This window comes from Heterocephalus glaber, unplaced genomic scaffold, assembly GCF_053883595.1.
Source record: "Heterocephalus glaber isolate CG9 unplaced genomic scaffold, H.glaber_assembly_v1.0 deba00001446, whole genome shotgun sequence".
In the NCBI taxonomy this organism is placed as follows: domain Eukaryota; kingdom Metazoa; phylum Chordata; class Mammalia; order Rodentia; family Bathyergidae; genus Heterocephalus; species Heterocephalus glaber.
Genome location: NW_028258298.1, coordinates 7,332,199 through 7,350,050, shown reverse-complemented (window position 1 = coordinate 7,350,050; position 17,852 = coordinate 7,332,199). Strand labels below are relative to the sequence as shown.

Sequence of the window (17,852 nt, the reverse complement as noted above, 5' to 3'; positions counted from 1 at the left end):
TATTTCTTGAGTCCACCTTGGGGCAAAGTTGCTACACAGCCCGCAAGAAGACCCTGCAGGCCGTGGCAGTCCATGCCTCTCTCCTCTTCCGGAGCTGAAAAATCCCAGTTGCAAACCCGGGAGCTCGGAGCCGGCTGGCAGCGCCAGGGTTAACTCGCCAGCGCTGCGGAGCAATGATTTCTGTTTTATTTCAGCAAGGGAAGTGTGTGCTGCCTGATTAGCCCGATGGTTTCCTCTTTTCCCATAACCTCCAGACCCCCGTGGCCCAAGTGTTTACTCTCTGAAATAAAAAATCTGCTGGTGTTTTTCTTTTTGTGTGCTCGTGTATTTTGGGAGGATTGCAGGGAGGAAGACGAGGTCGGGGTTAGGGACGCGAGGCTGGGGGAGGGGAGCGGGGCGCAGCCTCCAGCTGCAGGCTCCGGGCTGAGACCCCTGGCTGCAGTGCAAAAAAAGCGACTTATTAATGAGGAAGCTGGGTCTCTGGCTTCAGCAGCTATAAACACAGCGAACATCTGGAGGGAGAGTATGCGTCTGTCCCTGGCCAGCCGTGAGCGCAACAGGCTGTCCCTGCCGGCCACCCCCACCCTCGGCTCTCACACACCCCTCTCCCCTCAGCGGCTCCAGCGCTCGCCCCGTTCACCCAGCTCAGGATTTCCATTCACTGGGCTAGGGCGACGCCAGCCAACCACGCGCACCACCCCCTGCCCCCGCTCCAGAAGAGGGGTCAGATTTCTTGGATCCTATAAGAACTCCATGCCCCAGGGACATTTTCCCAATTCGAACTAAATATTTGCGGTTTGAAAAAGTTAAGAGAACATTTTTTTTCCCTCTGCAGCCCCCTGGGATTTCGAGTCCAATGCCATTAACTTCCTAGGATGTTTGAGAAGCAAGAATCAGGCCTACAGAATCCTTGCATTCTACTCGTAGCTGCACTAGCCCTGGCCGCAGGCTCCTCTTCCTCCTCAGCGTTCACCTTCCTTGAAATTGCAAGGGCAATTTCCGTTCCTAAAGACGTTTCCCAACCCAACAGCCCAGGGCCTTCTGAGGTCCCCCCAGTCCAGAACCTGGCCCTTCTTGTCTTCTGGTTCTCCCAGGCTCTGCTCCCCTAACACCAGTAAAATGAGTTATAGGCAAGGAGGCCGGTGCAGAAAAACAGCCTGGGGCAAGAGAGCAGTGGCCAGACTCCTTAGGTAAGGGTAGGACCTCTAGTCTCCTTGGCTCACTTAAATTCATGCTCCCACCAAGCTGAGAGGAAAAAGAAGGCAGGGAGCATCTATAAGCTGTGACCCTGCAAGTCTACTACTACCATTGAATGGACCAAAAACTCTTTAAAATAAGTATCACACCTGTTGGAAATAGGGGGAACTTTAGGGAATTTAGCCAAAAATCCAGTGCCAATGGCATCTCAGATATAGTTCTTTCAACCACACCACACTAAGCCCTCTGCCTGGACTGCAGGTCCTTCAACTTGTACTCCAAAACCTCAAGCCAAGAAAGTGCTTGAATATTTCATATTCATTTGAAAATGAAATAGTACAGGCTCAAAAGCCACCAAAGGAGCAGTAGGTGGGAGTAGAAAGTAGGAGATAATGTAACATTGGTAAACAGGGTGACTTCAGAGTGATGCCCTTCACTTACAGCAAGGAGGGCCAGGCACCCACAGCCACCTCCTTATCAGACAGGCAAAATGACACAGCGTGTTCGTAGACTCTGAGCAGGCTTGCTCTCTTCCTTGTGTACTGCTTGGGCTGGGCAGACCACCTGCTTCTCCTCTCTCCAGCATTTCCTCCTTGCAACTTCAGGTCCCCTCAGAGATGAGCTCTTCTTGCCACAAGCTCCTCTGTCCCTGGGAGTAACTGGTCAGGGCAGCTAGGCCCAACTGTGGCCTTCTGTGGAAGGCCAGACCCTAAGTGATGGTACCACTCACTCCTTCCCACCCAGCAGGCCTACAAGTCAGCATCTGAGAAGGCTTCCATTCCCCTTTTCCCTTAGTGTTTTATGCCCCAGTCTTGTGCCACAGAAGAGATGCACATTACTGTCTCTGGAAAGTTTAAGATATTTTGAAGTTGAGTTGAAAAATTGAGAAAATAAAATCCTGAGACTGGAGCAGGGGGTCCCAGGAGGTTCCTAGTTCACTTCACTAAGGCAACCTATAAATCTTCTCAGAGAAGAACAGTATGGCATCCTCTGAGGGATGATCTTTGATACTTTCTCTTTTTTTTGTACTGGGATCAAACTCAGAACCTTGGGCTTGTGAGGCAGGCAGTAGCACCACTGAGCTAAATCCCTGGCCCAGATGATCTTTGTCTAGTATTATAACATCAAATATTACAACATCCATGAAATGTACACAATTTTAGGTCATCTAAAAAAGGCAGACAGAGCCTGAAAGAGGACAAGCATCCACACACAGAAGATAGAGTTTAAAACATCACTTAAAAAAAAAACTCCAAGCCCTCTGAAATGGTCAGTTGAAAGAACAAATCTGCTACGAGAATAAACATTTCAGAGCAAGGTGAATCCCCATTTAACAAGTCTCTCTGGCATCCCCTCAATGTTCTCAACACTTAAAAGCCAAGCTGGAGGCATCTGTTTTTTCTGTTGAAACTTCCCACCTGGCTGTCTGTCGCCCTTTCCAAGCATTGCCCAGGTTTGATCTCTCCCAGCCGCCCCACTGGCTGAGAAAGCTCCAGGAGCGACTATGAATTCAGACTCTCAACACTATCTTGCACTTGAACTTCCAAAGTTTATTTGAGAAAGACATTCTTCAGTTCAACCATTTATTAGTAAAATTGTTTAAGAAACTTTAAAGAGTACTATCTGGGGTCATTCATTGACATTGCCAAACTTCATGTGATAAATAAATGTGATATTTTATGTATGAACCATTTGCTCTACCATGTAGATATACACATTTGAATAAAGGTTGCTTGCATGCAAGAACTGGGCCTTACCCTTTCTCTGTCTCTCTTCTTAGTATCCAGTGTGTGGCACTGACCACACAACGTGTTCAACCAATCCGGGAGTCACTTTCTGACTCAATGCTTCCCAGACATTTTTGGACTCCCCAAATGCATTACAGGACAATGAGTCAGAAGTCACTTGAGGACAATGGTTTGTAATTGCAAACATTCATATCACGGTTACTAAGTGAGGCACTGTTTTATGCTTTGCATAAATTAACTGAATGATTCTCAAAGTGTGACCTCTAAAGCAATAGCATCCGTGGTACCTGAGAATTTATTAGAAATGCAAATTCCTGAGCCCTAATTTAGATCCACTGACCCAGAAACTCTGGGGGTGGAACCTTACAACTTACATGTAACAAACTCTCCAGGTGATTCTGCTGCATCTGAGGAGATTCTGGTTCAATAGCTCTGGGTAGGGTTTAAAGCATTGCATTTCCAACAATACTGATGCTGCTAGTTTAGGGAGCATACTATGAGAAACTTCTGTTTGCAGGAGAAAACTGAAGTACCAAAATTAAGTTGTCCAAAGTCACAGTTTAGAAGACCTGATGAAAATCCAAGCAATTCGGTTCCAAAGTATGGGTTCTTTACCACTGCATTATATGTCTACCCTTTCTCATAAAGAATGGCAAGCGGCAGGCAGGTATTCTGTGCATGAGGATATCAAAGGTCTTACTGTAGTCAGCAACCAAAGCATACCAAACTGCACTACACAAGAAGAAAAACACTATGGTCTCGTTTCTCAAATTGAGTAGTATGGTAATAACACCATAGGTCTACTCTCATGAAGGTCAGTTGGGGTTCTATGTTTATAGACTGCTTCCCAACTCTAAGAAAGTATTTTGCAAAAGTGTACTTTGACAGCAACCTCACATCCACAGGTTTGGTTGATTCAAGACAAATCTATCTCTGGACTTGAAAAATAATCCCTGAAATGCAAAACAATTTAACACTATATCACTCTGGAAGGGTGCCAAGTAAGCATTTCCAGTGTTGGCAAGTATTTTTCAACATACACTATGGTCATTACGATCCTCATAAGTGGAAAATTGAGTCAAATATGAACGCTGGCAGTTCTGTGCTGTAAGTGGCCTTGAGGCCTGGGTGCTCACTGGGGTCTCTGATCTCAGTGTCTAGCTCCCAGGGGAAAACATGTGTTGCATGACTTCAGCTAGGGCTGAGATACAATCTGAAGCTCACTGCTTACACCTGAAAATGGCTTGCATCTATCCTGTCAATTCACAACTGGGCTGTGGGTAGGAATTAGTCGTAATAGTTAATGATAATAAAACATTAGTGAGTCCTGAGAGACAGGGAGAAAGAGCTTGACATGTAAAAATGATTCTTGTTATGATGATCGAGGGAAAGGGCTGAAGGTGAGGGACAGAACAGAGAGAAGGACCAGAGAGGAGACAGGGTCAGTGGCTCCACTCCAGTCAGACCATAAACAGTAACAGACATTGCAGCCCTGTCTTGTGTAAGGGGCTCCATTGATACACAAGTTTCCCTGACAGAAGGATGACGAGAAGCTGAGACAGAAAGGACCCATTCATTCATGCAGAACACTAGCTCTCAGCCCCATTGGCTCTTGATAATGGCTCCAGGCTGACAGGGAGAAGGGGGCAGGGGCGGACGGGAGGAGGAGATAAAAATGAAAGAAAAATGATGACTACAAGATTGTCCCGAAGAAATGTACAGCTGCACAGGCAATTGCATGCAAATGTGGCTTCCCTTTTTAGCTGTATAGCTAATGTCCCCAGAATCATCTTTTTTTCTCTTTCATATCATTTTCCTTCCCTTTCTTGCCTTGTCTTTTTTCTCAGCCTCCCCACTTCTTTTTCCCTTCCCATTCATTTTTCATCTTCTCTTTCTATTATCCTCTACCATACTACCAACCTTTATTTTCTGTCTACTTCCACATAGCTGGTCTTTCTTCTTCCACACCCCTTCACTGACTGTTCTGTCCCAGTGACTCCCAGCCTTGGTTACTGAGTCTTCTCTCTCCTCACCTGGTTAGATTTTCCCCATTTATGTTTTCTCTCAGATGCATTCTCTCCTTGACCCTCACTCCTTCCCTCTCCTCCTCCTTAGCCTCTGCCCTTCGTAAATAGAAACAACTTCAAGGAAGGTTGCTGTGAGAGGTCCTGGTCCTTCCTTGAGGGCCCCTCCAGTCGGCATTCCAGTCACTGACAGATGTGTAATCCTTGCAAAAGAAGTTCATTTATCCCTTCTGAGAGCACAAATGTGAGGGGGAAGCAGGACTGGGAAGTAGCCATGAGATGGAGGAAGGGAAGGAAGCTGAAGTTATAAATAGGATAAAAGAAGATGAAAAAAATATGAAGTGTTTTTCTCTCTTTTTAGTCAATACATCTCCAAGAAAATGTGCCACAGCTGGGGAAATCATTGGTTGGTTCATGCCTTCATCTCCCTTCCTTATAACCTCATGATTGCCTTCCAAATGACACCAATCACTGAGGCAAGCTGGACCACAGCCCAGAAATAGTTCCTGCATCTCCTTCATCTGGACAGCTCACACAGCACTGGGGGTTGCGGCTCAGGGTTCTTGCCAGTTATTTCCAGCAGAGGGAACCTAGGGCAATAGGAGCCACATTTTCCAAGCGATTGCCACTAACTGGTAGGGAACCAAACATCCATGGAAGCTGCCACTGCTGTGCTGTAGTTGGTGGCAACGAAGGTCTCGGTGACTCCCACTTCCATCTGACAACAGTAAAGTAGCCTGAATTATACTGCAATAAACCTATGCATTTTAAAGGCAGTTTCACCTAGTGGCTTTGGTCACAAGCTTTATTCACTGTCTCATTGGCCTTGAAATAAAATACTTTTTCCCCTTGGGACTTTATGTACTTCTCCATTTGGGAGAAAGAGAAGGACTGTGTCTTTTTGCTAAGAGGAAGAGTGCACCAAGTAATCCTGTCAACTCGACTCAGAGACTCCTGGAGAGATGACTGGCACACAAGAGCCATCACTTCATCAATGGGTTAGCCCATTGATGAGTTCAAAGCTGATTGGGCTATTAGAAGGTGAGGCCTAGTTGGAGGACACAGATTTTGAACTGAAACCTGTGAAACTGAGCCAAAATCAACCGTTGTCCTTTAGGTTGCAGGTGTCCAGTATTTGTCCCAACAGTGGAAAAGCTGACCAACACAAAGAGGCATTCTTTTTTGTTTTTGTTTCTTTCAAAGAGGCATTCTTATCTTGAGGCCATGGACAAGAGTGGAAATGTCTTCAACCATTAAAAAGATGTAACTTAGAGTGAGCAGAAGAACCACCCAGAGCCAAAGGTAATGCAAGGTAGCTTTCACCTCAGTTGCACTGGAAGGGTTATATGAATACTGACGCAACCATTTGACCTTTTACTTATATAAATATCTTGTTTGCTTAGAATTTTAAAGAACTTTTTATGTTCTCAAGTTTTAAGTCCTCTAGGTGAATGTGCAAACAGGTACAAAATTTTCCTAGCTTTTTTGTGTAATGGGTAGACAGCTGAGATATTTGGATTTAGCATAGAGGAACTGACATACTAGGCAGAATGCGCTAGCATAAATGTTGTTATGTCTACAGCCCAGGTGGTGCCAAAAAATACCTCAAAGATCAAAGGCTAATGAGTCAAGAGACTATGAAACATAGGAGTTGACTTCATTTTGCCCTGAAGAGGAACCAGGCAATTCCAAAGCAACTTTCTATGCCTCCCATACCCGACACACAACATATCCTACCAAGCACTACAGCAACGTGCCCTATATGGCTGCATTTATGTCTGATGAAAGGTAAAGCATGGAAAACAAAGCAAATATTTGTTTTATTTCTCCACTGTCATAAAAGTAGTTTACCATAAAGTTATGGAAGGTAAAAGGACAGTGAAAAAGAAAATTGCAGGGCTGGGGATTTAGCTCAGTGGTTTCACTGCCTGCTGCAAAAGCACAAGGACCGAAGTTCGATCCCCGGTACCAAAAAAAAAAAAAAAAAAAATTACATTTGTTTCTAGAGATTCTCCTAATCCCATGACTTCACTCATGTAATTCCTCAGAATTGGATTCAATATGTAAGAGCAATGACCTTCCTCATGTTAAGTATTCATCCTTGGATAAAACACAAATTTTGACTGGTGTATTTTGGTATTTAGATACGTTTATATTAACAAGGTCTCATGGAAAATTGAATTTAAAATCTGAATTTATCATCTTGTTATTCTCAAATTCAAGCTTTACATTTTGTAGTTTTTTAAAATGATAGCAGGTAAACAAGGACTAACAGTATTTTTAAGAAACAGAATGAGTCTAGAAAATAGAACAGAGACAAGGACTTCAGACTTCTGAGGTCCTTGGGAAAGCAGAGGTGTGTATTCCACAGAGCTCCCTGGAGTCTGACTCCTGTTCACCAGGGGGCAGCACTCTCACCAGTAAGACCAGGAAGGGGAGGGAATGCTGAGAAGAGAGGATCTGCTGTGACAGAGGGCTGGGGAGAGGCAGGCAGAGGAAAGAGAAGCGGAGTACTACTGCTCATGGGCAGAGACAAAGAATGACAGAAAGAGGTGATAAATGGAAGAGGTGTTGCTCTGTAAAAAGGCTAAGTCATTCATGCACCTCTGTTTTTCCAGTTTACCCTTTTGATTGCAAAATTTGCAGGCTTTTATGTCTACAGCCCTGCCTTAGGGGGCAAGTGTCAGGAAATGCTCAGTGAGCAAAACTGCTAACAAAATGGAGGCCCAAAATAATCCCTCTTGGGCCTGTTTCTAGAGTTTAGTCTTCCTGTTGAACAATAAAGTAAGACAAAATTATTGAAAAGGCCTGGAACTTTCCATCAGAGAACAATACCATCCGTCCACATGTAAGCCATGGCAGCATTATTTCAGAGCATGCAGCCCTTGTCCTTCAACTCTCTTCATCTCCAGCTTTTGTTTATGTTCCTACCTGAGCCACAGTGTTCGAGGCCAGTAGGAACTTCCTGAGTGGCCATCTCATCCCAGAATGGGAAGCAAGATCTTTGCTGGTGATAATTGGACTGGAAATCACAGGGCATTCGAGGATCTTCAAAAGCGCTGATAGGTCCCTGCCTCTGTGTCCAGGAAAGAGAAAATGAAACATATTAGGAGGAAAGCCTCCTTAAATTCACCGTCATTGAACTATGACTTTATACCATCCAATCACATGCAATCAACCATAGAAAATAATACAACATAACCAACTACTCATTAACTCCCCTTCACCACCCAAAATTCACAGGGCATGAGAATTTCCAATTTAAACTATGAGTACATTTATCTTCATCCATTTCTTCATGCATTTGAGGACTCTTTCTCTAATCTTCAAAGGAAGTTCATAGTTAAAAGGAGGGCAGAATAATTTATTTTTTAAATTTATACAATTTAAATTTATACAATCCTGGCCTTTTCTTTCTCTGATATCTTACTGTATAAAAACACCGTGAAAGAATATTCCTGTAAGACATTCCAATAACATAGAACTAGCAGCTGATAAATGCAAAAAGAAAAACAAAAACATGAGATCTACATCATAAATTCCCCTCATTTTCCAATTAGTCAGTAGATATAGGCTTTAATGACATCAGTTACTAGACAAGAACTATTTCCCCCAATATTTGATGATCATGCCACTTTCTTACTAATTTTACAAAATCCATAAAATTTACTATCCCACCCTGCATTAAGACAGACAAACATGATATGTGGAAGGTGATACTTTTTTTCAGTGTTTAAAATTATATCCTTTACAGCCAAATGAAACCAGATATACATAGAGGCAAATCCTGGATCTACCACGTACTGAAGGGAGCCTTGCCTGCTTCTTAATCTAAACCTCAGTTTATTCAGTTATAAAATGGGAATAATAATCCTTACCTCATAGAGCAGAATTGAATAAAATAATATCTATAAGACAACTATATAAAAGTGAGATAAAATATGAAATATATTTAATAAAGTCATGTATCATATAATATACATGCAATAATTACTGTATGTGGAGCTGGTTATCAATGAAAAGTAGGTATTATTTTAATATAAGATTTAATATTCTTCAGATTAGAAAAGTGGGTTAAATATTAAACAAAAAAAGAAACAGCAGATTTGTGGAAACATTTCTTGAGAATAGGAGGCTAATCTGTACTGGGTCATCATCACATTTATTTATTTTTTATTCTCATTCTCTTCTCTTACGGCCCTTCAACTTCCATAAAAACTCCAAGTTAAAAATCAAAACTCTGAAAGAATTTGATGTGATTAAAATTATTGATGGTACTGTAATAGTAAGTGCAGCTCCTAAGGTGCTATTCTCAGCCCACAAAGTAGCTTGCTAACTCCCAATAGGATTCTCTATTTGAAGAGCCTCTTGTGCCTACCCTCTCCTCAAGGATGCAAGAATCCAGCACTATTATGTTAGGTGCAGTTACTCATTGTCTACTATCCCCAGCTTTGCAGTGGTACATCCACTTAATAGCAGTTTAAAAATGCCTTAAAAATATATTGGCATAGGGCTGGGGATTTGGCTCAGTGGCTCCGCTGCCTGCCTTGCAAGCGCAAGGACCCGAGTTCGATCCCCGGTACCAAAAAAATACATATATATATATATATATATATATATATATATATAGCATACAGAACATTGATTTAAACCCAAATGGAGAACAAGGTATTGCACATATTATAAAATCTCAACTTGGACCTGTTTTCCATAATATTCATAAGCTTATTTAAATTAGGGCTGTTTTATTGTTTAGATCTGAAAGGTTCCCCCCCAAGTATTTGGATGGTGAGAGGCTCTATGCACATCAGTGGATTCATCCATCAGTGATTTCAGTAGCTGAATGTGCTGTCAGGAGATGGAGCCCGGCTGGAAGTGGGCACTGGGGGTATGAATTGGAAGGGTGTATTCTTTTCCAGGGCTTCTCCCTTCTCTCTGCTTCTAGGCTGTCATGGGATGGACAGCTGTCCTCCACCTGCCCTTCCACCATGCCATGTCTGCCTTGGAGTCAGCCAGCTTTGGTCTGAACCCACTGGAAACTGTACGCCAAATAAACCACACCTCCTTTAAATTGTAGGTGCTAAGTATTTTTTCCCAGTGGTGAGAAAGTAACTAATACAAGCTGGATATATTTTCCTCTTGGATTGTTTATCTTCCAACAGTGCTGGGTGCTGAAGTTACTGAAAATGTAATAACACCTTGAGAACCCAATAAAGATGCCTCGAGTTGTCTTATGTTGGAGACTAACATCACCAGCCTGCTGCTGCTGCTAAGAGGCCAACAGAACTGTGACAGTGTAAGCAGAACACTGGTGGATTTACCAGCTATATGCTTTGGAGACAAGAGATTTAGGTGGGTGATCAGCAAAAATATACTATTGAACTTCTGTCAGAAACTGTTTCCTGAGTTCTGTTTACATCTTATTTTAATACTGTAAGCGCCTCGAATAACTACTCACATTAACTCTGTTGAGTTTGCACAATAAAGGAGTCCTCTTTGAAGGACTCCTTGAAACTGAGTACATTTAAAACACATTTTCTACACATATAAGTCAAACTTGGTACTCTCAGTACCTTTTTCCATCTTTTCTTATTGCTTCAGATCCTTTCAAAATTTAACATCAACATCAAGCATCAGAGTTGGAGGACTAGGGTCTCAAGGGAGGCCATTTTTATTCTAAACGGTATGAAGAGGAGCTTAAAATTTCAAGTTGCTTGCATTTCTTTTCTTTTGAGACACTGTGCATATGGTTTACCTATAGCAGAAGATCCTTGTAAGATGGTAATGGGTAATATAAGTAGGGCCCTTCTTTGTAAGATAGTAGTGGGTGGTATAAGTAGTACCCTGGTAAGATGGTAGTACATAGTATAAGTGAGGGGGTCATGTAAGATAGAGGCAGGTGGTATAAGCAGGATCTTTGCTAAAGGGTAGCAGGTAGTATAAGTAGAATCCTCAAAAGTAGGTAGTGATGGAGAGTTTGTTACAGGACCTACTAAGGTGGTAGATAACTGAAAAGAACTAGAATTCAGAATTAAATGTTTGGATTTTCCCTACTACGGGGAAGCCACTGATAGCAAGGGGTAATATGCAAAGAGGCATTGACAAAAAATGATCTTAGAACAATGTGCAGAAACAAGAGGGAAGACAAAAATGATCTGTTAGCGAGTGGGGTATAAAACAATGACGTTTCAGACCTGGATGATGTTGGTGTAGTTTTATTTTAGCCTAACTCAAAGCTTTTGAATTCTAACTACACATAGTATTAGCTTGATTTTACATGGCTGGCCTTTTTCATGGGGTGGTCTTTGTCTCCAAATGAGGCTCTTTGTGAAAAGGAACAGTTCATTTGGTTTTATAAATAAAACTGTGTATTTTAGGGCATAATTTCTCTCTAACTGTCATCAGTTGAGCCAGAGAACACTGGCGAAACCTGTCTCCAAATTTTTTTTAAAAAGAAAAGAAAGAAAAAGAGAAAAGAATGAGAAGATGATAATATCCAAATCTACCCTAAACCACACACATCTTTGCTGATGGGTGCTCCTCTCCTAAGAAGCTTTTCATGGTTCTGTTATCTCAACACCTGCCTGTTATTAGACATTTCATGAACTGACTTAATAGCTATTTCATAGAGTATGAAAACGACTTTTTTACTCAAAAGAAACACATCACCAGAGTTCCACTTCATTATGAAACCATCTCAGTTGCAGAGAAATAAGCAGGGTATCAGCAGAGTAGAAATCTGCCATGCACAGCCCCCACCTTGCTGCTATATAGGGCACCACCCAAAGCAGGTTCCTGCCCATCGAGTCTCTTTGTTGGCACCTTTCTTTCCTGGCTGCAACTGAAGATGAGTTAGTGAGAGGCAACCAACACATCCAGTCTCTGTGATAGTTTTTAAAAACTGCCTGACAGTTTCTCACGCATTAATCCCACAGGTGATCCTTGAAAGGAACTAACATACATCACACCTGTTGGCGCCAGCTGGCATGCCAAGCTTCACACTGACATGGTCGCATTCAGTCTTTGCCATAATCCAGCAAGACTAGTGTTTCCTCTCTGTTTTGCAGATGAGCCAACTGAGATTTTAGATGGGAAGTAATGCTGCAAAGGCCAAATGGCCAATAAAACAATGGAGGTAGAATTTTATCTCCAGTCTGTTTAACTTCAGATTGTCTTTTCTTCTACCTGTACAACAAGAAGAGCAGCTCAAGATTAGTTTGCTTACAAATGATGGTTATTGTTCTATAATAGGTACTTGATGAATGATGCTCATGTGTTCACGGAGCTAATATGTATGGTATGCCTTGTCTCTGCCCATATTATGTTACATAGATCCTAAGCCACACAACATGAGCAAGAAAGGAGCCACACTCTCAGGATAACACAGACAAGTAAACAGGAAGTTACAATGAGGGGTAGGCCAGGGTTGAGTACCAATGTGTTGGGGAGGGGAAGCAGGGAAGGTTTCTTGGAGGAAGTAGATTAAGATGAGAACTGTAGGGTTGAATAGGATTTGACCTTGAACATTCAGCAAAGGGCCAGAGAGTAAAAGAACAAGAAGATCATAAGATACCTAAAGGTAAAAAAGAACATGCACAAGGCCTGGGGACATAGCTTAGTGGTAGAGTGCTTGTCTAGTATGTGCAAGGCCCTGGGCTCAAACCTCAGCACTCCAAAACAGACAAAGAAGATACACAACTATGTAAAGTGGAACAAGAAAAGGTAGGCATCATAAATGATGAAGACTGTTGTTTGCCAGGGGCTAGCACAAGGGAAAGGCAGGCTCTTATGCACCTAGGACACTTGTAATGGTGGCGAGTAGGAAGAATTAGACCAGTAGGCACAGGGTAAGGCAAGCAATGGATAATACACAGGAATTAGAATTTGGGAGAAAGCCATTGGGGGTTGTGTATGTGACAAGGTGGATCATATGCTCTAGAAAGATCCATTTGATTTCACTGAGTAGGATGGGCAGGGACAGAAGGTAAAGAGGTTGGTCAAGAACAGAGCTCTGCCAAACCATATTAGGCCTGAAGCAAAAAGATACATCAGGTTTACTGACTCCAATTTTATCTAATTTTTAAATTCTTATCCATAATAACTTTTGCATTAATTCTCATTTTTAAAGATATTGCATTAACCACTGTGGAAATCAGTATGGAGATACCTCAAAGAACTAGGACTAGAGGTTCCATTTGACCCAGCTATTCCCCTGCTGGGGATCTTCCCAAAAGAATTAAAAGAATCATACCACAGCAATATATGTGCACTCATGTTTATAGCGGCACAGTTTGTAATAGCTAAAGCTTGGAAATAGCCCAGTTGCCCATCAACTGGAGACTGGATAAAGATGTGGGTTTTTTTATAAAATGGAGTACTACTCAGCCATAAAGAACAAGAAACTAGAGACATTTATAGCTAAATGGATGCCTATTGAGGCCATACTCTTAAGTGAAATAAATAGGACACACATGTGTAAATACCAAATAGTTTCTCTAGTGTGAGAAACTGAAAGTGTAAATAAGGATTAAAATGATTAAAATGAATAATTGATAATTTGAAATAGGAAAAGGTCCAAAGGTGTAGGGGTGGTGGGAGGGGAAGGGGAAAGGGAAGAAGGGAAAGGAAAAATTATGAGAAAAGAAAAAAAAAAATAGAAACGAAATCTATGTAAATAGGGAATGGTGGAAGGAGTGAAGGGCGCACAGGTAATGGGGAAAAAAATAAGAACAAAGATACATCATGTACAGGTACAAGCACCCAAAGATAAATGTAAACGTATTGTATACCTAAAATGTGCCAAGAAAAGAATTTTTAAAAATAAAGATATTACATTAGTTTTGGGGTCCCCTTCTCAATGTGACTGCCTCACTCCTCTAATCTCAGTCAGTTATAAAGAAAGAGCTGGGTCAGAGTCATGTGTGGATAGTGATAAGGAAACAAGGAATACACAGTTTTAAAAGAAGAATCAAGATCATCTTATGACTGATTGGATAGAGGGGATGAAGGGAAAGAAAAAAATCTAAAGTAACAGATTGCTTGCTTCTGTGATAGTGAAAATGGTGATTGAAAGTGACATAAATAAGAAGAACGAAAAGCAACATCACTTTTGGAGCTGCTTAGAGAAATGGAAAAGCAATTTGGTATGTGTGGAGGGGGTCCCTAAGTGCTGCATCATATAAGGACAGGAAAGAATAAAATAGATCTCCCAGCATAAAGGATCAAATTAGAGGACAGAATCAAGAAACACACCAGATAAAAGGTAAAGAGAAGCAACAATGGGTCTGTAAAGTTTCTCTTCCTACAGTTAGGAAGAGAAATGAGAGGACCAAACAATACCATGATGCACCAGCTGAAATAGAGGAAAAGCAAGATGTGCACAGTTATGGAAGCTAAGAGCAGAGCTTTAAGCACCAGGGGTGGTTTCCAAATGGCCACTAAGGAAAGGGTGGTAGCCAAGCAGCCATGGACTGATGGGGTCCCTGGGCATCTCAGAAAAGTACATCTCTGCCCTGCTCCACCATTCACACAATGCGGAACCACCTGGGGAGCAGCACAGTTCTCTCTTTCCTCTGAAAAGCAACTACGAGAGCATACAGCCCACAGTCAAAAGGCTCTACCTACTTGATTCTGAAAATGAATCAGAGGATGCCTAGAAAGTCTGGAAACCACAAGGACAGGGACACACTCTTGTGCCTGCTCTGCTGTAAGGGTAGCCAGCTCTCCCAGCTACCACCTCAACTGACCTCATCCATCCTCATGCACAGTGGGGTCCTTGCTTTGAATCCTCTCCCAAGCCCCACTGCTTAATGCCTCAGGGCCTGGAGCTGGTATCTTCCCAGCCACCTTCCCTGCTCCACTACATGCAGCTATGTCTTCAGGGCCCCTCTTCACCTTCCCCATCTCCTTTTGCCGTATCTCAAAGTCATTCCTTTTGCTCAGGCTATTTTCTCTCTGCCCCCCACCAAAGTCCCACAAAGTTGGAAAACAGGAAATAGGGGAATACTTTTATGATACCAAATCACAAACATATGAAGTCCAGGTATCTGCAAGTGAGGTGACAATTCTTCCAGAGGGTTTCTGGCTACAGCCAAGCTGCTTTCACCATGCAGGTGTTTGCCTGTGAGCACTCTCCTCCCTCACCTTTTGCACCTGTCACTTAGTAGTTGCCTACAGAATCCTAGGGCTTAGCCTTAAACCATCAATATGGAAAACACAATAAACACGTCTAGAAGCTGCTATTTTCTAAACACATTTTAAACCCAGAGGTAAAGCTGAGTCCTCACTGGGTGGGTGGGCACTGGGATATGCAAAGCACAAGGACAACTTGGTATTATTTTCTAGGAATGTCATAGGCATTCATGTGCACTCTAGCACAAAGACAGAAGGCTATAAATCAGGAAGCTTGGATTCAAGTCCTGCTCCACCATCGAGGAGCTGTATAACCTCTGACCTATCACTTAACCTCCCTAATCTTTTGCTTCCTGAGGAGGCTGGCCCTGACAATCTGCAAGTTCCTTGCCAACTCCAAGGCTCCATTTTGCTGATGTACCCACATTCTTCTTCCTGACCTTGTGACGGACAGCCTTCATCAGATTAACAGCCACATGAGGGTGTGGAACCCTCTACAGCCAGAGGTTGTCAGAGTTTTCATAATGAAGACCATCACAACATCCCCTTATAATGTATGAATGCCTTTATATTGTTTTCATTCTTCCCTAAAACCATCCTTTAGCACTGTCTTGTCATCATATTTCTCACGCTGTGGAAGGGAAAAGTGAAGAGCTTAGGAGGAACCTTAGTTATAAGAGCTCTTAGACAGAAGGGGCTTTAAGACTATGTGCAATATGGACCACTTTATAACCTTCCGCTGCCTGCCACATGGTCACCTTTGACTCTGGGCTGAACAATTGCATAGGGACTTCCTTGCTGTCCTCAGAAGAGGCCTCAGGCAGCACCTCCTTGCACTATTGAGGAACACTTTACAGATAAATCTCCTTGGCTGATGATGAAAAGTTTGGTCTCAGAAGGGCAGCAGGGCACAGAGGTGCTTCTTAGGCACTTCTGATCAAGAGGGGCCCCTGGTCCTGCTTTGTGGGGGACAGAGAGAAGGAGGAAAGCAGAGCTCCTCAGCTCTCCAACTGTACATCAGAGAGGAGGGAAGGTGAGTGCAACAGCAGCCAAGAGATTCAGGAACGGACAAAATAGGAAATTCTCAAAGGGCAATTTAATTTTAGACTCAAGGCCAGGAAATTCTTTTGGAAACAATAAGAGTGATAGGCTTGGACCTTGGTGAAAGGGCAGGCGTGACACACTGCAGGTTTTTTCAGAAAAATCTGAAGCCCGGAGAGGGCTGTGGAGAAGGGCATCTCTAACTGTACTCCCACTGCAAAACTGTGCTTGGCTTCCATAAAGACCAGCTGGTTAGTGCACCAAGGTGGTGATGCTGAGTCCAACAACAGCACTGAAACTCTGCAGAGCAGCCTAAGGGCATAACAGTCTCTACTCACAGCTGACTACAGCTGAGACCCAGCTCAGGGCCTCAGAGTGGAGTAAGGAAAGGGCCCGAGTCTGGGCTACAGCCCTGCACTCTGCACTGGCGTTCTCTGGCTAAGAGAACTTGGGTGAAGTTGCCTTACTTGTCAGCTTGGAGTTCTGCAGATATCAAGTTTCTTCCCACTCAGCATGAAGCCTCCGGACCCACAGTGACACTCATGATGGCAACTGGAGGTGTTCTATGGTACAGAGAGGGCCAGTAAAGGTGGCTCCAAACCTTGTGATGGGATGTGGGTGGGAGAACTTGCAAGGCTAAAAGACTGTTCAGTATTGTGATTTTCTCTACAAGATGGAGTTTTGATGTTTTTCTAACTCAAGGAAGACCAAATTTTCATAAACAAGGTATATGGATGCATGAAAATTGTCTAGAAGTTCTCGTGTAGCACCAAGTATCTTTAAAAAAAAATGAATCAGATGGATTGGGTAATAAGGAGTTGCTACTGTCTGAATATTTTCTCCCAAAATTCCTATGTGGAAACTCAATCACCAATGTAATAGTATCCAAAGGTGGGGCCTCTAGGAAGTGAGTAAGCCACGAGGGCAGAACATCACAGATAGGATTAGGCTGCTTATGAAACATCTTGCGGGAGTGAGTCTAGTCTCTTCGGTCCCTTCTCCCATGTGAGGACACAATGTTCATTCCTTCTGGGGGATATAGCAACAAAGGACAGACTCGGCCCTCACCAGACCCAGAATCTACCCACTCCTTGATCTTGACCTTCCAACCTCCCAGAACTGTGAGCTACAATTCTCTGTTCTTTATAAGTTACCCAGTCTCAAGTATTTTGTTATAGCAACACAGACTAAAATAGGAATATTCTAAAACAAGAGTCAGGAGATTTGGACCACGCCCCATCTCTTGCCAGCTTTGTAAATTGGGCAATTCATTTAACTTCTTAGGACCTTAATTTTTTGATATTGTGACATGAGCTTCAAGTTGTAGCCTGACTCTGAAATTCTCCAGTTTATACTGATTGAACCTAATAGCTAGAAGAAAATATAAATTATTAGTGTTTTCTTTTTCCTTTAATTTCTGTGACTACCACTAAGAGTTTGGAATATAAATAACTTCCCTAACACTATGTTTCAACAATGGCTTTAGGTGTAAAACCATCATCATCCCAAGTAACAAGAATAAAAGAATTCTTTTCTGGCTTATATTTGGATTTGCAATTTCTTTTTGTGTGTTCCCACTCTTCTAATCCTAAATACCTTACTCATCGCCCTCTAGGATTCCCACAGAGAAGGGATCGACATCTGCACTGAGCTTCACAGATGCAGGCACAGTCTGCAAAGAAAGCACAGGGACAGCACAGCAATTGTGCTG

The 17,852-nt window shown here is 42.6% G+C and overlaps 1 protein-coding gene across 4 annotated transcripts in view; it reads right to left on the bottom strand.

Moving 5' to 3' along the window:
- Ets1 (ETS proto-oncogene 1, transcription factor) overlaps positions 1-17,852 on the bottom strand; it is a 124,314-nt gene that overhangs the window by 88,434 nt on the left and 18,028 nt on the right. For 3 of the 4 annotated variants that reach the window (XM_013078832.3, XM_004862604.4, XM_087214302.1), the window contains one exon: positions 7,901-8,045. In XM_013078832.3, coding sequence (XP_012934286.2) covers positions 7,901-8,045 — 145 coding nt within the window. Of the gene's footprint in view, positions 1-7,900; positions 8,046-11,937; positions 12,001-17,852 lie in introns of those variants that run through there. The other variant, XM_087214301.1, reaches the window with a different exon arrangement.